The sequence below is a fragment of the Phyllostomus hastatus genome, unplaced genomic scaffold (genome assembly GCF_019186645.2).
Source record: "Phyllostomus hastatus isolate PE091 unplaced genomic scaffold, TTU_PhHast_1.1 phas_contig_38, whole genome shotgun sequence".
Lineage (NCBI taxonomy): Eukaryota > Metazoa > Chordata > Mammalia > Chiroptera > Phyllostomidae > Phyllostomus > Phyllostomus hastatus.
Window position 1 is genome coordinate 36,026,894 of NW_025333869.1, and position 20,736 is coordinate 36,047,629.

General features: G+C 40.9%; 1 protein-coding gene across 3 annotated transcripts in view; it reads right to left on the minus strand.

Annotated features, from left to right (window-relative positions):
* BICC1 (BicC family RNA binding protein 1) overlaps window positions 1–20,736 on the minus strand; it is a 263,766-nt gene that overhangs the window by 93,498 nt on the left and 149,532 nt on the right. For all 3 annotated transcript variants that reach the window (XM_045842264.1, XM_045842263.1, XM_045842265.1), the window contains exon 3: window positions 20,463–20,532. In XM_045842264.1, the coding sequence (XP_045698220.1) occupies window positions 20,463–20,532 (70 nt within the window). The remainder of the gene's footprint in view (window positions 1–20,462; window positions 20,533–20,736) is intronic.

The window sequence follows — 20,736 nt, forward strand, 5'->3', positions numbered from 1 at the left end:
GTCCAGGAGACAGGGAAGGCAGCCGACTAAGGCGTGGGAGAAGAAACTAGGGTGAGGCGGTGAGGAGTGGGGTGGAGGCTGGACAGACTGGAGCAATGGTGGTGGCCACTGAGCATGCTGTTGGGATGTCCCTTTAAGAAAGAACCTGTCGTACAGCTGCAGGAGGGTGTTTAGTGGACTGTCTCCAGCTGCAGCACCTTCAGAATTCACCTCTGCTCTTAAACCTATGCCTCACTTTTCATGAGCAGCCCCCAGACTATAACTGATCACAGTGGCATATCAGGATTTTACAACTTACATGCAAAATGGGATTTCTCTGGCAATATTTGCTTCAGAGTTGCTATTGGAGCAGTTGTAGCATTTGTCATACAGATAGCGTCATACAGTCAGAGGCTCTCCTGGCGCAACTTTGTCCCCTCAAGGCTCCCCCCTCCCACATTTCCTTTCACGGGTATCAGATGTAATCTGAATTGTGGGCCTCTACCCTGCTGCTTTCACAGACATTCCTGCAACAGATACAGTGGTGCTTAACGTGGCAGACTCAACAGTACTTTGTACCTGATGAAATTGTGGAGTGTAGGAGAGAAAGGAGGGTCACGAGTAACTCCTGGGATTCTGGCTTGAGCATCAGAAATAGGAACTCGGAAAGGGAAACAAACTTAGGGAGGGAGAACCATGAGTTCACTTTGGGTCAGGCCAAGAATAAAACATGCAGAAAAAGCCATTTTCGTCTGGCAACCTAATGGGACAAAGAACATAGTTTCGGACCCAGATTGGAATTTTGTGAATTTCTTTCCAGCTTGACAATATTCACTGATGACCTTGAATATTTTGCTACACGACGACACACTCAATGAGGTAGCTGATGTGGTAATGTGGACTTTAGATTCTAAAAGAAACAGTTCTAATACCAGCATCTATTAGTTGGAAAGTTTCTTGAAAGTGCCCCAAGTGATAGTCTCCCAGTCATCAATGAGGGCTGTAATCCCTCCCTGGCAGCGTGGTTGTGATGGAGCTCAGAGAATGAAACACGGCAGGCACTTTAAAAGATGTTTATTTTGTTTTTTTCCCCAAGCTCAGTGAGCATATTTGTTGAGCACAAGTAATACTAACCCTTTCATTAGATGGCCATCAGTGCACACAGAAAGGCTTGATGAAAAGTACTCTAGGAGGCACTGTGTCCCATACACCTTGGCTGACAACAAACGGCTCTACCAGTGTGTGGCATGTCACGACTGAAGGGGCCCCCACTTACATGACAGCTAATGCAGAGAGGGTGACTATGTCCAGTAGGGCAAAGCAGGAAGAAGCACCCACACCCACACCCTACCACAACTATGCCATCCAAATAGTCCAAGCAGAAGGTGCTTCAGTCAGAAATAAAGAAAACAGCCAAGAAAGAACATAGTCCATCACATGGGAGATAAGTCCTGTTTCAAAGGAACTGTTTCATGAATTTTTTTCTTCTTTATATTATAAAAGAAGACAAAAAAGCAATTCTGCTTAAGAGTGGATATACCCTATCGTCAACCATATTTCACTGTCCACCTCTGTCAGAAAGGCCACTGTGATTTATTTCCTGGAGAACTAAAATTTCTATGGCAACTAGCGAGGGAATGAAAATTCATTCCATAAGCTCTGCTTGACTGACAGCTACAGAAACCAAATCCGCTTGCAGATGTGGCTGTGCACACAGCTGACTGTTTTTGCGCTCTCGCACTGCATACCCCCCTACCCCAAACACAGATTTAATATTTATACAAAGAGAACAATTTCTTGATATGCAAAAGGTCAAGTAATGCCTGAAGCCACTGCTGAAAAATTGGCAGCAAATTCCCTTGAAAAAGAAGTGTTCCCTATGAAAAATGGATCATTTGTCTCTTCACTGAGAATTTTAAAATTCACTTTTCTCAGCTAATATAAAGTTACCATTGATTTCCTGAAAATCCAAACACAATTTCGAAACCCCAAAATTATGACAAAGAAATATTTCTAACTCACTTCAGCATCAAGCTAAATGAAGAAAAATGTTCAGGATTCCCCAAATCATAATCGTTCCTGTTCATACAGTCCATGTATACAGTAAGCAGAGGCAAAGTATTTATTGAGTCCATGTGGACACTTGGAAATGTTAGCAATTGTGTTTAGAACAAAAATAAATTCAACGAGGTCAGCATTTCAGGAATTTATAGCCAAAGACCACAGTAAAAACATGCCAAAAATCTCATTCTAACCAAAAAGCATTTTTAAACTTTCCCGAAATGAACATTTGTATCATAATGATCATAAACTCTGAAGAGTTTAATTAACATTGGCACCTGGGTGGAAACAGGGACCTAAAGTCTCTGCCAAGCTGGTAAGTCACAAAGAGGCGGTGTTGGCTCCCGCACAGCTGCAGATGACCAGAGGTAGGGTGCCCAGTGAATACGCACTGCCCTGCTTACATGTGGAAAATCTTCCTCATGTTTGTCCAGACCCCTGTGCAGGTTAGCGACAACACTGAAAGACTGTTCCCATGGACAGTAGTGCAGCGTACAGTATCTTAGGCAGAGATCAATACAAATCCCCTAAGAGGTCATAACCATGTGTCATCCTATTTTACAGATGAAGAATCTAGAAGTTTACAGTGAGCCCACCACCCACTGGTAAGCAGCTGAGCCAGGAGTTCAACAGATGCAGTTCTGGATGGAGACCCCATGCTCCTAAACATGACCCTGACCTCGAGTGAAAGATCTCTATAGTGGAAAAGAAAGGATTTCTAAGATAATCCAGGCCAGCCAGAAGCACATCCACGTTGCCAGGTGGACTGGCCCTGTGTGAACTGCAGCAGTCCACCAGCCATTTGAGTTCCAGGAAGGTGGGTAAGCAGGTCACCAAGAGAACAGCACCCACAGCTCCTTCAGCAGCAAGCCACGGGAACAGGCTGGGCCCCCTGGCGTCAAGGGTTGAGCATGTCTTGGGTGCTGAGGCTCTTCTAGGTGAGACCTGTTTCCTACCAACACCACTTCTGTAACATTAATCTCCACCAAAAGGTGTTTGGAATCAGTGCCTGGGATTATTATGTTAAGTTTTAAGCCAGCATGCTCTTTCAGCATGAATCTAAGGATAGGGTATCGCAGTAGAGAAGAGGAATAATTTGTTGTAGAACAGAATCATACGAAATTGCACTGGGAGCAAAGAGGTGTTAAGCTCATGAATTCACACATCAACTCATGGATCCAGGCATCAATCACGCATGTCCCTAATCACTCATGTACACACAATATTTTGAACACCTACTACACACTAGGCACTGCCTCAAAGGCTGGTGACTGGTTCACAAAGTCCTATTCTCAGCGATTCATAAAAATTAGAATTACAGGTGTTTAAAGAGTTTTGCTTATTTTTGCTACACCACAATTAACTACCTAATCTCCCTATACATTAACAATTTATTACTTAAACTGTTAACTGATATTATTCAAGTGTGCTGCAAAATAAATATAAAGGCAGTTTCTAAAGACTACATTTCAATACAAAAAATGAATATAAATCATTTCAAAAAATTTTATTTTTAATACAAAGGGGATCTACTCTTTAATAGAATTTTTACTCCTAAAGTATGAAAACCCTTTTTAAACTATCTAGTTAGAGACTTTGGACACATGAATTATACTTTCTAAAAAAGAAATAAATGTATAGAATAGAGTCCAAAAATAGCATTTTGGTCATGTATGCATTATTTTGCTACTATCCCATGGAACATTCCATTTTCTCAGTAAAATTCGACTGGGTTCTTTAAAAAAAGAGCAATGCTAGATTCTACCATCTTTTAAAGACAGACATTAACATTAGTGAGGTAGAGCTATAAATCTCTGCAAGACTCGCATCAGTGCTTGCTTTTTAATCAATTGCTTATATTTCTCAGTTGACCTCTCCACATTTCCTCAACCTCCACCCACACACACACTCTTCTCCTCCTGGATGCTGAACACTGCCAAGTACAGGGAGAAAAAAAGTTTCATTTTACATAACAAAAGTCTGAAGATGTGGCTTTCCCCAGGGTAAACTTGTTCTTTTGTACATAGATTAAAGCATATTTACCAACAGTTGAATTATTCAACCTTAAGAAGCAACTGTAGAACATACCATGGTAACAGATGTATATTTTTAAGGCGATGGCAAAAAAAGGTTGTGGGGGAGGGCAATTCCAGTTGTTTCAAAAGGCAATGCAACCAGTTAATATATTTTCAGTGTGGAAGTAATACAGGATGGATGGGGGCAGCACAGCCATCTCCTGCTTGTGCATATGACGTAATAAAAATGTTAACTGCTAAAATCAGAAAGATTCAACTATTCAAGGACTCCAGAAAGTGTTACCTGAGTGTACAATGTGGGGTCCAGGGTCCTGTTCTAGAAGCTCGAAGCACTGTGAAGATGGGCTGGCTACCCAGCCAGGACACCTACGAGGTGTGTAACTGCACAGGGGTGGGCAAAAGTGGGTGTATACTTGGGAGTCCACAAAACAGGGTTTGTTCTGGTATTTTTATGTATTAGTTATTGTATTATCTTCCATGGGAACAACTGTAAACCCACCTTTGACCACCCCTGTAACAACCAACTGCGCTGAGGCTCTGCTGTTGCACTGCATGAGATGAGACGCTAGGTCTCACGGACATGTATTTCAGAAGTGTGGGACAGACTATCAAATGCACAGAATCCAACACCTGACTTGATAGGTATTCATCATCATCGTTGTTATTATTCTTCTTATTAAAATAGGCTAAAGGATTAAACCCACTTCGGATAGTGTAGTTTTATCTGGAAGAAAATAGACATGCTTATTGTCTGACCTCATTTTTATTTTTAACTCTTCCCACTCAAGGTTGCAAAGATTTTATTTTAACGGGAAGGGAAGAATTGGTCAAATTACTGAATTTTCAGTCTAATTAAACTTGTATTACACAAGAAAGAGATTCTGATCCCTTGTGGAGATGAGGTAGAAATTTTTTAACAATTAAATTTTATAAGTAAAATGGTACCTACAGTCTGTATCATGGTTGACCTTGACATCCGCCAATTATGAGGGCATTTTTAATGCACTGAGAGTGCAACCATTTCCCACAAAGTTGTTAAGAAACATCAATCAAAACAATCATAAGTCTTCAAGAACTTGCTCCAGCTGTCCCCTAAAGACGTGTTTCTGGGAAACCAAGAGCCTACAGGACATCTGCTCGGACAGTGCCCCATGTACGAGACAAGGCTCACAATCCAGGCTGCCCGGCCAACCTGAGGTACGTCTAGAAAAGCACCTTGGATTAGATGAGGGTCTACAGATCCAGAATCTGAAAGATTCATGTAAATATGAAAAGGCAAAACAAGCACACACACAAACCAGAACACATGCTGCTGAATTCCAAAAGGAGCCATTTCTGCCTTCTGATATGATGTCCCACAGAACCAGTGGTGAACGTATTTCCACCTTGCTCCTCTCCCCTCGCAAAACCTGGCAAGGGAGGGAGAAAATAACTTTGCAAGCTGGGATGCACAGGAGATGATCCAAACTTCAAAGATACCCAAATGAGGACCAGACTCAAGAGAAGCACAGAGATAATTTGGTGTTTTAAAATGTTTTCTTTATTAGTCTGGGCAGAGCCTGGAGTAGGGGATTGCAGTGGGCGGGGGTTGCCAGGAAGCCAGGGTCTCGGACAGAAAACACACGCTGAGCAAAATCTCTTGCTGCCCCACACATTAAGTCTTCCACAAATGCAAGTCTTATATGGCTGGTGTTAGCAAAAGGAAAGTTCAAAAGGAAAGGCTGTGTTCCTTGCCCTTAAAGCATAGGCACAGCAGAGGAAATTAAGCCATACTTTAAATGAAATGACTGAATGAAAGGCTCTTAAAACCCACTCCCACCAAATTACTACAGAGGACTCTACATTCTCACTGAAAATGGGGAGTTGATGTGAGCAAACTGTATGCCAAAGGGAGGTAAGGTACGTCAGCCTACACCTGCATCAGCCAGCCAGACAGCCTGACAGCACAGGCAACAGGCACCCGAGACTTACCTGCCTTCATCTCCTGCACTTCATCCTCAGTAAGTGAGGCTGAGTCCTGCGATGAGTTAGCTGGAGGTGTGTTATGTGCCTCATCGGGGCAGGGGCAGCCATGGCTCTGGCAGACGTGTTCTGGAGACCGCTAATCAGTAAGCCAAAGGCTATGCATCCTGGACGTCCCCAAGAGACCCTGCTCTGCAGTACCCAATTCAGGGGATGCTGAAGGGACAAGGAATATTGAGCATAAACAGCCACTCAGGCAGTCAAAGGCCAAGGACGGAAGGAATGGCTTGGAGGGTGGGGAACCCTCCTGGTCACTTCAGGGAATCCTGTGTATAGCTTTGGGCTGGCACTGGTCACAACTTCGATGTTGTAGAACTGAAAGGAGACCTAAATGTTCCCTGGGGTGACGTAGGCAGAGCAGCCACAGAGACAGTGAGACCAACTCTAACTAGTACTTAAGTGTTTGCATATTTACAAAATTACATAAATATACATATAGCTCTTTATCCAATCAATCTATTGAATTTGTATAAAAATATAACATTTTCCCCCTTGTAAGGAGCCATGAGATTATATAACAACTTCAGATTATGTAACTGAAAAGTTATGAAGTTCCTAGATTATGTAACATCTAAGAACCGTGGATGCATTTATTTTCTTTCAACCTATGATGTAATTCTCACTGGAAAACATGCATAAGTTATGAGGTGTTTGCACATGTAACATTTTAAAACTGGCCAGCAAACGCACTGATCGGATATTACGTAAGTCATTCTTCCATACATGAAAGTCAATTACTAAAGGAGCATTAGCTTGGCTACTCAGCTTTAAAATCACATAGAATTTAGTAAACAAAGTCATATTGACACCAGCTGATTCCATCTCACTTGGTTTTAATTCATTAACAAGTTTTTCTTTGCTTATTTGAGGAATCCAATTCAATTTTGCTAAACAATCCTCAAGATGCTAAGAATTACTAAACTGTGAAAACTAATTACATATCAGTAACTCAGAAACCAAGCCATACATTAGACCTCATCACAATCCAGACAATTCCACTTACAAGACTTGCCCTAACTTGTCATTTCCTTCCATGATTACCAGAGTTACTCTTGGACACCCTCTGCCCTACAAGGTCTCCAGGTTATCAGGACATCCGGTGCCCTGCCCTCTCTCTGGCCTCCCTGCTGGCTTCAGCGTTCCCTGTGCCATCACATCCCAAGGCTCACCATCTCACCACCCTCCCCACCCGCACCCTGCAATGCCGACTCCTCTGGCTTCCTGCCATACCCACCTCACCACTCTCCACCATAAGTAGCCCCCCAAGTTCTCCGCTTCCGAGTGACCAAAGAACTGCAAAAGGCCTATAACTGTCTAAAGAAACCTGACTACAAATCCACACTTTGCAGTCTCAGCTGGATACCAGTTTGGTTTGAAAAGATTTTAATTCATCTCTAGTGCATTTTCCATAAGCAACTGTTTTGAACTGTCTCCAGTTTCAAGTCTCCAAACCATCCCCTCTGTGGCCCCAAGAGCTGATGTCACCTCCAAATAAACTAAGGAGGAGGAAGTTTACACTCAATTTTATCCCCTTTGTCTTAAATCTATCATAATCCTTACTCTTCTCTCCTTTTCATGAAACTCAGGGAAATGTGTTCAAACCAGTTCAATAAACATTCACTGAGGACCTACTACAAGCCAAGAATTCTACTGGGCAGGTGCCTGGCAGAATCAATGACCTAAGTTACTAAACCCACGACCAAGCTCAACAGAGTCTACTGAGGACTATAGAAACCAGAAATTAAAATAGGTTTTTCAGTAAAATGAGCAGAGTGTCAATGGAAGGACTCAACAAGTGAGGTTAAGAACCCAAGGCTAATTAACTCCAATCTGTTATCATAAACTTAGCCCCCAAGGGATAGCTCCATCCTAAACTCTGCTGTCCGATTTTCTCTAGAGTCAGTCTCTTCTCTATATTTTCCCAGCCTAGAAGTTCATTCAAGTGACTTTGCTTCTTATAGGAAAAAAATGTAACAGTAAACGAAAGATAAACTCCTTTCACCTCAACCCACTGATGCGTCCAGCAACCAATCCGTCACCGTTTTCCCTCACAGACAGGCACCCATAAATATTAGTTGCTGCCTCTTTCTTGGTCATCGTATTCTAGGTTATATTACTCTCTCAGAGATCATGAATACAGTCATTACTTAATTTTATTTTCCTGTGTGTGATGTTTTCTCTAAGAGAGGTGAATATTTTGATAAAAAGTACATGTTCCTTAAAATAATTCAAGTTTTATTGTTTTATTCCTTAATTATATGATTGATGAGAACATTATAAAGTGATAGCACATATAAACTCCCCCAAGTTTATTAAATGGTGAAAAACATGTTTTATGCTCATTTCAACAGAATAATCTCTAATAGATTTAGAAAGGACAAGAGAAACACTATTCCTTCCCTTCTAGAATGAAGTTCAAGACAGAACACAGGACTAAGCAAAGCCAGGGTTTCGTGTCCTAAGGGAATGGAATGGACAGGACCACCTCTGTGCGGGCATCCTTTCAGTCAAGCGTTAGTTCCAAATGCTGCAGGACGCAGGTATGATTGCTCGTGGAAACCAGATGCGTTCACTGCTTCCTTTAGTTATAAGCAATTTTCCTGCCATTTGTCTATAAAACTCCATCAAGTGCTCACTTTTAAAATATCTGGATGCTAATGAGATCATGAGGAAAAATAGAAAAAGGATGAAATTTGAATGCTTATTATCATCAAGTAAATATTTCTGAGTCCCCACAGAGCACACTGAACAACTATATTATTAGTACTGGGAATATTTCTCCTAACTTGGCTCAAGTCACTACCTGTGACTTTCAGCAGAGTGCAAATAGACAGAACCGATCCTATGGCTGGGTCCTTTCCGCTGTGGTGGGTCATCAGTGCTCCCTAACTGGGCAGGAATCACGTCACAGCTGCCCACAGCCTGGGGTTCCTGAACCACCCAGATGACACCCAGGCGAGGGAGCTCAGTGCTCCCAACCTGCTCCCCCTCGGACATTCTTTTTCCTGATCTGCTAAACTCATGGGTTCCCAGACCCTCTCTCACTTCTTGTGCTCCCTATAGCCCCTATTTTTCTTTTTGTTGACAACAACCTAATGTGTCTGGAAACTGCTTCAAGTGCCTGTGTGCCACTTGGGACCATTCTAGTACTTTTGCAGATGGTCTGGAGCATTTTTTTCTCAAAATGAGCCATGCACTCTAAATCATTTTGCCTTATTTCTTTACTGATGTATAAATACACTTGAGATGACTGCAGTCTTTTTTTTCCCACTAAACAACAGAGCTGTTAATTAATGACTGGTAAAGAACACCAAGTCCATTTTTCCACGACATAATGATTACCCGTCATCCAGGATACCCATCTTCATCTGTTCCTCTCCCCCAGAAGACTGAGATAATGACCTGACCTGGGTTGGTTTGTTCCTGGAGATCATTCACTCTGTAGGTGATCCCAGGGAGCAGTTAGGAAGGAAGGAAAATATGCCTGAGGAGATGGGAAAGCCATGAAGGGAGTGGTGTGGAGCAGCCATTACTGGGGCTCAATCCCCATGGTGTGCTATGAGGAGACATAACTAATGTGCCTTAGAGTCGTCCCACAGACAGAAGGGAAAACTGGATATTCGTTTTCTGACTCCAGTCCTTCACTGGCTGAAGGCTGCCGCCGGGGGAGTTCACTGACCAGCACCTTCCTTCCCCACTCTCTTTAAACAAATTTTTAAAACTGGCATTGTTTTCAGTCAGGACTCGAATAGTTCAGAAGAGCAGGAGAGAGGTGTGAGCAACAGCCAAACAGAATATCTTTTAGGGGTTGGTAGTTCCTAGTGTGGAGCCTGAAAAGGTGGGTGGAAGTGGGGCACTCTGTATGGGGAAGGCGCAAAGCTGGGAAGGAGCGTTATGTGCTGGAGGAAGAAAGGGAAGGAGCTGGAAGAGTTGGTGGCCGACAAGCTTAGCCAGGCAGGGCAGGTCAGTGAAGGCCATGACCTCGTGAGAACCTCAGCCATCCTGGAGACAGGAGAAAGTCTGGGGTAGGAGGCAGTCCCTGGACATAGTCGATAGCTGTTGTGGGAAGAGGTTAAAGACTGGAACATGGGTGTAGTAAGTCATGGTCGAAGACAGTGGGATCAAGGAGCCTTCCTTGGAAGGTGAGACAGCAGAACGTGGCAGCTTGACAAAGCAAGCAGTCGGGTAGTTGGTTGCACTGGCAGGTGCTATTATTAAGCTCTCAGCCCACCTCTGAGTTTACCTGTGCTGGACATTTCCCATGCACACTGACAGCTGCCCACCTCAAGGCTGGTCGCTGACCCTCTCTCCCGGGGCACTTTGTCCAGCACCGTGGGAGCTCACTCCTGTTGTGCAGAGCAGCCTGGAAGTGCTGGCCAAACTCTTAAGTATCCAAGAGGCAGAGACTGAGATCAGCGCATCTTTCTTAAGTTCCTCCAAATCTCACTATAGTGCCCAAAGACCACAGCAGTGTATCTTTAGTAAGTAAGATGAGCTTCTTTAGTTTGCTGCAGCACGAGGGACAGTACATCAAAGGAACTGGGGCATCTTAAGCAAAAATTGAGAAAGGTTATTATAGAATTTGGGTGATTCCAAGGAGGTCTGCTAAGCAAGCAGAGACCACATTTGGATCGGAAGCTGTGGGGCAGTGGAGGAAAATCACTAAATGTGTATCTTAGCAAATTTAATCTAGAAGGCAGAGGATTACAGCCGAGTTGGAGCCGCCGCTGGCAGAGCAGCAGCAATCACTCTCATCAATCACGAGAGGGACATGTAATCACTTTTGTGGCTGTAGAGTGTCCTTGCCTCACTTCTGCCTCTGACAGACTCAGGAGGAGTAGCCTTGTCTGAATATTTATATTCTGTGAGAGGGATTTATGTCCAATTAGGAACACTGCAGCCTAACTGCCAGGGCCATTTTTCACTTTCTTCAAAGTTAATCAGAAGATGCCAGAATGACTTAAGTCATTGTTGAATTAATCTCAGATTTATTCTAAACCTAAATGTAATGTAAACTTTAACTCATAATTTAGAACTCCACCTTCCTGGCATGCACCATCCTTACAGAAGGGAGTAAGACATGCAGGTCTCTGACATGAGCCCATGAGCTCACAGTCCAGAAGGAAAGGCAAACGTCTAGGCTCATACAGCACAAGTGTGAAAAGTGCCAAAATGTATGTCTAAGATACTGAGTCAGTGCAGGGAACGGAGCATTAAATCCCATCTGCAGGGTGGGCGAGGCCTTCCAGGGAGACATGTCATTCGAGACAAATTTGGGAGGATGACTAGGAGCTAACGGTTGGAAAAAGAAAGGTGGAGGACGCAGCAGACGCGGCTTATGAGAGATGGCACAGGGGTCGGGGACAGAGCATGAGTCAACGTTGCTAAAACAAACTTCCCTCAACACTGACAATTTTTTGCAATGGCATTTAACGATCATTCAAGCCTAGACTGTATAGACAGTACATGCTGCACGTGTGAAAAGCCAGTGTTACACAACTTGTTTATGATGTAAGGATCTATTAGGCACTGACCAAAGGAGAAAAATTGGACCCAAGATGATTAGATTAGAATATACTCATTTGACGGTGAAAGCCAAAGAAAGAGGGACATATTGTTTCATCTGTGGTGGCTGGAAGTCCTGCTTGCTTTCTTGTCCCTCCCTTTCTGAATTCACACACACCTCCGTGGCAAGTGAAATCAACCAGGACTCCTTGTCACTGTGTCAGATTTGAGAAAGAGTGGACCGCACACACAAAAAGAGCGAAGGGTACTCCTGAAGAGGAAGTAAACTGCACCAAAGACTAAACACTCTTATTCATGGATCTCACCCTAGAAATGGAGACAGTTTAGAAATGGAATCCAAGTCAATCTGAAATAATGTATTTCAGTGTCCTTCTCTTGAATATAAGGGGCTGGAAAAAATTCAGAAATATTTTCCAATAAAATACCAAACCAAAGCTCAATACATGAAAACAAAGCCAAACAACTTCCTGGGTCTTCTTTCTTTTACATAAAGAAAACTTAAAAATTTGATAATACTTGTATAATATTACAAGTATTTGTCATGTCTTGCCACACAAGCACACACATACCTATGCATACACATGTGTGCATATAAAACATCCATGCTACTCATATTGAAGATAAAATCTTTATGCAATTTACTTTGGAAATCCAGTATCCTGAAAGTTAATGCATAGTTTTCTTCATTCAAAAATTAATACATTATTACTATTTAAGGTCAATTCATTTTTTCTAGTTTGAGGAAAAAATGATCCATATATTACTTGTAAATAAATATTAATGGTGAGAAATGAGCCATTTGGACAGGTGGCTCAGTAGGTTAGAATTCATCCCATTCACCAAAAGGTTGAGGGTTCAGTCCAGGGTCAGGGCACATGCCTGCATTGTGGGTCTGGTCCCCAGTCAGGGTGCGGACAGGAGGCAACCGATTGATGTTTCGATGTTTCTCCCTCCCGCTTGCCCTCCCTCCCCCCCTAAAGTCAATGAACATGTTCTCAGGTGAGGAATTACAGAAAAAAGGAAGGGAAGAATAGACAATTCATAGAATACTACAAAAAAAGTGTTCCATAAATTAAGATGAAAAATGCTCACTTTTCTATTAATTAAGGCAGTACATTAGACAATGTATTTTGTACTATTTAACTGACTGAGGAGGGAAAAGCACAGTGCTGGCGAAGGTGTGGGAAGAGCCATTCCCCTTCCAAAAGTCAGTCCCTGCTGCCAGCTGTTCAACAGTCATTTGAGAGGATGAGGTGGCAATCCTAAAAAATGTTACAGTTGCTCATTACCTGTCACCTAAAAATTCTACTTGCAAGCATTTATGTAACAGGAAAGCTTGTACAAATAGACAAATAAATTTAAAATTCACTGTAGAAAAAACAGAACCCGATCCAATGTCCATCAAAACAGATTTGTCAAAATACAATACATCCATAACCTACATACATACAGTGGCATTTCATACAGTTAAAAAATAACAGTATCATTATTATTATTCATGTGTTTATATGGCAGACGTCTTCTCAGTTTTTTGAGTGGAAAAATCCAGTTGCAGAAATGCATGTGTATAGAATAAGCCCATTTTCAAAAAGTAATAATACATAACTATTTGCATGGACCAAACAGCTAAAAACAAACCGATGCTATGTTCTCATTTTATTTTCATTTCAGGCAGGACTTATTCTGCTTTAGGAGTAATTTCTGGTAACAAGATGTAAAGAGAATGCAACTCCTCCTTCCTGAAATCCCTCTGATATCTTTTGATAAAACAGTCTGTTAATACCAAGGTGTTACGGCATAAACCGTGCTTTAATGACACAAAAATGACATTGCAAGAAATGAGGATGCCACTTCGATTTAAGCTGTTTTCTTTAATGAGAAAAGCCTCATCAAGGTCTGCCACTGCAAAACGGCTTCACGAAAATAATATAATTGCCACTGACAGGCCTGACAGATGGCACTTAATTCTGTCTAGCAATGCCATGACAGGGTGGGAAAAAATCAATAAAAGGGCACACATGGTTTGGGGAACCATGAAAAGTTGGTGCCCATCACCAGAGCAAGACAGGAGTGACTGGCACTATCATGGTGATCAGAGGCAGTCATAATCCTCAGACATTGTCACAGGTGCCACAGGTGCCACAGATCTACGGGCCTGAAAAGAGAGTGGAAGACACAGGCAGCAGGAAGGGGAAGGGCAGCCGGGCTGCCCCGCGGCACTGAAGCCGCAGGTGCAACTTAAACCACTGGTGAAGAATGAACAAGCAGCTGAAGCTGCACAAATTATATAATTCAAAATCAATTCCAATGTCTTTTTAAATGTGTAGACCTGTCATCCTACCACATTTTGTCTTTTACTGAAAGTCAGTCAGTTCACCTATGTGTTACCAAGGGACACTGTTCCTTCAGGAGTCACTAATGTGCATAATCAGCCCTGTTTCCAAGGCTGCAAAAGGAAGCCGGTTACACAGTGCACTGGGCTTCATGAAATGTTCTAGTAAGAACCCAGCACCATGCAGACAACTGTCCCTGAAATCATGCCTGCTCCTTCAGCTCAGTGTTTCTCCACCTCACGATACTAACATGGTACAGTGGATAATTCTTGTTGTGGGGGCTGTGCCGTGCATGCAGGGGGATGTTTAGCATCATCCCTGGCCTCTACCCACTCGATGGGCAGCAGCACCATCTCCCAGTTGTATCTCCAGATATTGCCGAACATCCCCTGGGGAAAAAAATCGGCCCAGGCTGAGAACCACTGTTCCAGATAACAGTAAATAAATACCAGTAAAACCACTAATGAGTCTCAAAAAAAGAGAGAGAGAGAAAAGGAACGATATTGTAAAAAGTACAAAGAATGATAAAAATAAATCTATTTCAAAAAATTTTCAAATACTAGATGTCCAGCAAGCTTCAACAATGTAAGGAGGTAGAATTGCCTTTGTTCTTAAAAATAAACGTATCCCGAGTTTTCTTAAATTAACGTGTTGGTAAATCTACATTCTTTTGGTGATCATTCATCAATGTGCTGTGTGCATGCTTACAGAGTTGAGAGAAATACCCTGATCTTTGAAATCAGGGTTTGGGCTAACTCCACCACTTCAAACTCTCTGACCTTAAATGTATCACCTCTCCACATCAGTTATTAATGTGGATAATGGGGACGATAATGGTCATTCATTGGGTTATTGTGAGGATTAACAGAGATAACACAGGTTAACACACCTAGCCCAGTGCCTCTTATAAAGAAGGCAAATAAAATGTATTTCACCCTTTGTCTTCATGGCATTTACCAGAGGAACAACTACAGGTGGAAGGGACCCTGGGATAGCACCTTCTTCACCAAAGGCAAGAGATATAAAAGCATCTGCTCAGGAAACAAGATGACTGAGGTGGGAGGAGCTCTTCCAAGAGGAGGAAGAGTGGTCATAAAGGCAGGAAAGCTAAGGAAGATCAACACCTGTTTCCAGTTACCTGCTGGGAACAAGGATAGTGTAATTTACTGTTTCATTCAACCTCCTTCCTTCCTCCCTCCCTTCCTTTCTTTACAAAATTTTTCATTGGTTCTTAAGAGACCTCATGCTGCTATTTTTACATTAAAGAGTAATTATTGATCATATTTCAAAAAATCATTAGTTAACAGATTTCACCACAGCGAATGTCCTGTGTGAAGGTTATGATTCTAAACCTTTTTCCTGCATAAACCCTTAGTGGTTATATATTCCCCTCCATAATTGTGGCTCCACTATAACCATGGTTGACTTGAGTAGAGGGATCAGACAATCTATATATATTTACTGCGTGCCAACAATGTACTAGTTCCAGTGCATACAGTGATGAACAAAATGCACATGCTAATTCCACTTTGGGGAACTGACCACCCAGAACAGTGTTATCTGACCTTTTTGACCTTGTCACCCACTTCACATCACAGCCTGCTAATGTGTATGTTTGTATACATACACATAAGTAATGGCATGTAGGACTGACAGTTTCATCATACTCTTACACTCTGATGTTTTCTTTTAATCCAGTTGTATTTTTTAAATGTTGGTTGCAATCACCTAAATTGATTTTTGATTCACTAATAGGTCATAATCCCCCATGTTAAAAGCCACAACTAGTCCAATGTGAACGCCCAAAGTGTAAGGACCCTAAACAAAACATTTTCCCCTGAAAAAAATTAAGCGAACAGTCTACAGTTTTTCTCATGCAAAGACGTTCTATTCTGGTGAAATGCAACCAAAATTATTAAAACCTCATGGAATTTTGATGATTCTCTTGTTTATTCTTGGACAAAGAGAATGGCCCAACTTGGTGCCAAACTGCCTCCAAACCAGGATCCATCAAGCAATCCACTCAACACCTTTCATTCCTGCTGGTCCTGGGCACCCTACATCGTCAAATAAACACTTTCCGAGAACAGCTGTATCACTTAGTTAAGGTCTGCAGGACAACTCCTGCACAGAACAAAAGACAATAAAGCTTCATTAATGTTGACCTCGTCTATTTGGAATTTGGCATAGAAAGTTTAAACAATTTTTACCCACATTTACATTTGCCAGTCTAAGAAGAAAAAGATTGATGAGCAAATTAAGAGCAAAAAGACAACAGTAAGAAAAACGTTCACTTGCCCTGGCCAGTGCGGCTCAGTTGGTTGGAGTGTTGCCTCATACACCAAGAGGTTATGGGTCTGCCTCCTGGTCAGGGCGCATGACCAGTTGAGGGTTTGATCCCTGGTCAGGGTGCCTACAAGAGGCAACCAATTGATAATTTTTTCTCACATAGATGTATGTTTCTGTCTCTCTCTCTCTCTCCCTCCACCCCACTTCTCTAAAACCAATGAAAAATGCCTTTGGGTAAGGACAAAAAAAAAGAAGAAAAATGCTGACCTTATAATGCTGACCTTATTTATGAAAACAAACTCATCTAGAACTGTGGAGCACACCGCACAATCGTACAAGCTTAATAAGTTCTCATTACAACTCTCTTTCATTTATTTATTAAAGAATGTCTGAAAGGACTTTTATTTGGCAAAACAGTCAAACTTGTTCAAAATGCTATTTGTGCCTCAATGAAACTGAATTTATTTTAAAATAGGCTGTGATTCACCATAGCATATTCAAAATTTTAATGAGTGCCTGAAGTTACTCTATGCTAGTAAGGTTTGCAGTATTTAACACTTTATAAATACCGGTCTGACAAGCACAAGCCCAGATTTTTCTATGTAATGCAGAATGTTCTAGTACTCTGACTCCAAGAGTTAGAAACAACTTTATTTACTTTTACTCAAAATAAATGTGTGTTATACAGAACAAATACCATGTATTGCTTTATTTTTTTTAATTATAACCTCCATTAAGTCAATCCTAGAGTTGCCTATTTATGTGTCCATTACATTGAATCTTAATTTCTTAGTTTTTGGTGGCTCTCTCTTATGAAGGTTCCACCTTCCCATAATTTCAAACACTCAAGAATTTTTTTTAGAAATCTATATCCCCTGAGTTTATTTTAAAAAAACAATCATTTACACAAAATGCCCTGCTTACTATATGAAAATGTTGCTATTACAGTTTTCACAATATCCTGTATGATTGAGGAGAATGGGATGAAGTGAGAGGGAAGCAGCAAGGGGAAAAGGAAGGATGAGAAGCATGGTGAAGCAGGAAGGCGGGTAGAGAGAGGGGGGATAAACACCAGATGGTTTTTTACCCAAAGGTACATTTCCACAGGCACAGAACAATCAAGTTCTGACCATTCTAAACTCATCCACCTTAACTGACTGCAAAGACGACATAAACTAAAACTGAATGAATCGGATGAAGTGCAGTTCTCTGAAAAGCAGCATGGACGCCATCCGGAAGTGAGTGTTAAAGGACTCTACCTACTTTTCCATAGTAGTTATCTTCTACTGTCTTTTGAGCACATGGTCTCCTTAATGACTAAATCTCACTGCAATGTCAAAAATGGGGAGCTTTTTGTTTCCTAAACTCAGCCTAAGCATTAAGAACCACCACAGGAACTTGTTAAATATGTGGCTCCCCATTTCCACCCCAGACCTATGAACCTAAGCTCCAGAGAGGAATCTGAATTTTCTGATGGCAAATTCAGGCTGCTGGCCTTTTGCCTTTCTGCCAGGCAGCATCCTGGCAGCCCTTGAACCAAAGGAGCCATGTGGCTGCTCAAATACTGCTCTGATAAAAGATTGATGGCTTAAAAAATAAAGTCTGGACAAGTCTACTGGAAATTCACTTCAAAAGCATAGGCCTAAATTCCACTAAGGTAAAAAGAAAAGGGGGGCAGACTGTGGTAACAAGTAGCCATGAAAAATGTTTGTCTAGGCTCCAATATTCAACCAATAAGCATCATAAATCTAGAAAGTAAAACACAACACAAACCCATGGGCATGCTGTCTCTCTAAGCTCAATCTGGGGAGTATCTGTATATTCCAAATCTTCACATTACCATGGCATTTAATAACCATCCAAAACATGGAACGAGTCCACAGATATATTTCTATTCTTTGTTCTCTTGAATAATAAAAGTTCGGAAGGAACAAGGCTTAAAAGACAGACCCACAACTCTTTCCTCTAGAACTTTCAGAGGTAGGTAGGCATATCAGATGAAAAGGCAAATAATTACTTTCCAAAATTCTTCCTGCCATTTTCATTTTGCTTTTTACTCAATATAAATTATAGTCAAATAAATTTCATCTCTGAATCTAACCATTTAAAAAATTATCCAGGAATATACACAACAGGGATGTTAGCCAAGAACTGACTCAGCAGCTGTGTGCTTAAGTAATATGAGCAACTCAAGTAAATTCTGAACAGTAAATTCCTCTGAGAAAAACTTTTGACTTTTTCTGTCTTCTCTGAGCTAAGTCCCTCTCTTTGGGCACATTCTGCTCATCATACAGTATTGTATACATTCACAGCTGTTCATAAATTATCAAAAATAAAATGTTCTCTATAGACTGAGGCCTGGAGAGATCAATCCTTAAGCACAATTCTAAAGGTTAACTTTAATCATGTGGAAACTATGTTAAATGCACTCAAATGTACTGTTAAAATATTCTTATTTTCAAAGTAAAATATATAATCATAATATGGAATACAGTTGGCCATTCTGAATGGGTTAAGGGTGTCAATGACTGGAAACTAATCTAAAATGTTAACCTAACCTATTCATCTTCCTATTATCTAAAATCTCCAAACTTGTCATCACATTTTGAATAAAAAATTAACCATAAGTTTCAGTTTCCCATGAGAGTGGGGTGGGGGGACTATAGCACGGGTAATGCAAGAGAATAAGCCGTGCAAAATTATCTGAAATTCTTTTAATGTTTGTATTTCCTGGGGGGCGTTTCTTTGGTCACTAGACAGATAACATTTTTACTGGGTAGTAATAAAATTTACTATCCTAATTTCATTCTTTAAGTAAAAATAGCTAATAAAAAGAGGATCAAGTTTATGTTCAAGTTCTAATTTGTTCAAGTGCTGTAGTTGGCCAGGGATTGTTAAGTGGTTGCAAACAACCAAACAAGTAGATAATAATGAGTTTCTTCTTCTGCATAATGAATAAACATGTCTCAACATACTGAAGATTAATTGAGACTGTATCCCACAGCACTTGGCAAATGCAAGGCTTATACAAAGCAATGGAATTACACTTGAATATCCATCATATCTTCTATGACTGTTGAGCATACTGGATTCCCCTTCCTTGCCAAATGTGGAATACAGTTCCACATTTGATCACAAATAGTTTAAAAAGAGATCACAAAAAGTTCTCATGATCACAAATAAGAAAGTAACAAGATCGAGTTTCTGTAGGAATTCCGGCCCCACCGAAGTCCAGATAACAACACTCAGGACAAGTGTAAAACAATTTATATTTCATGTGATAAGTAACTATAATAAAGTTAGATTAAAAGAGGGCAATCTGGACCGAAGTAAGAAAAGAAACTGAGAGATCTTGCATTTCACATCAGTTAGCAATGAAAGTCATAGTAAGAAGGGGCAGCAAATGAGAAACTACACAACAACAAAAGCTAGACCACAAGGCCAAGGCTGTGCTTACAATCATTGTTTTTTGAGGTGTTCAATGGTGTTTTTTATTATCCCCTAATGACCACATGCATCTTTTAATGAAGTATGCACAACAGAGTTTACCGAGTCTATACTTTAAAAAGAAAAAATATCCATAAAAATACATGCTGGCAGGTCATTTGAAAATACTATGTAATCTTGAAAGAAAAACTAAAGGTACCTAGACTTTCATTTCTGACCACCGTGCATTGGGTAGTGCCCTCTAGGAGAAAGCAGAGCACAGGCAGGCACGGGAAATGCTCGGCCTAAGAGAGAAACCTAGTGAGTTTTTCATTGCCTGGAAGGAGAAGAGGAGAACAATCAGCCAAGAAAGAAAATCTAAGGTTTGCATCACCCCGGAGGGAAGACAAACCAGCGTAGTTCATAAACAAGGAAACTGAAGTGCACACACTGGGAGTTTTCACACTGTGAATACATGACTATGCGTGAAGAGTCGCCATGACTTGGGCCCATCACATGAGTGGGCATCCTTGAAATCATAAGTTCCTATGGTGTCTCCTTCAATAACATTTCTATCATAAGAAAATACTTTAAAATATTTTTTCTGTTGTTGGATAAAAGGCTGCACATTATTTTTAATTATGATCAACCTCCCCAGTACTGCTGTTTGACAAATATTTGGGGATAAACATGATAAAAAATAAGGGTTGGTTTTTCCCCTAGCAAACGTGTAGTGCTTCCACAGTTTCTGCTATCAAAACCACCAATTTTTCCACCTCTCACAATTTACCTTTCTTAGATTTGGCTCCGATCTTCAGCTTTGATGGCCAAGCAATCTGTGTATTTGTTTCCTCCATGATCTGTAACAAAAATTATGAGAAATATTGATTCAATTAAGAATTTGTATTTACAGATAAGATTTTCTTTAAAAAAAGATGATTTGAAGTCTTTAGGTTCATGTCGATACAACAAAATGATCTCATTTTAAAACAATGTAAAAAAATCTTGGAAAAAAAGAGATGCATTTTTATAAGCCTTTTATCTAATCAGAAATATTCAAGTAT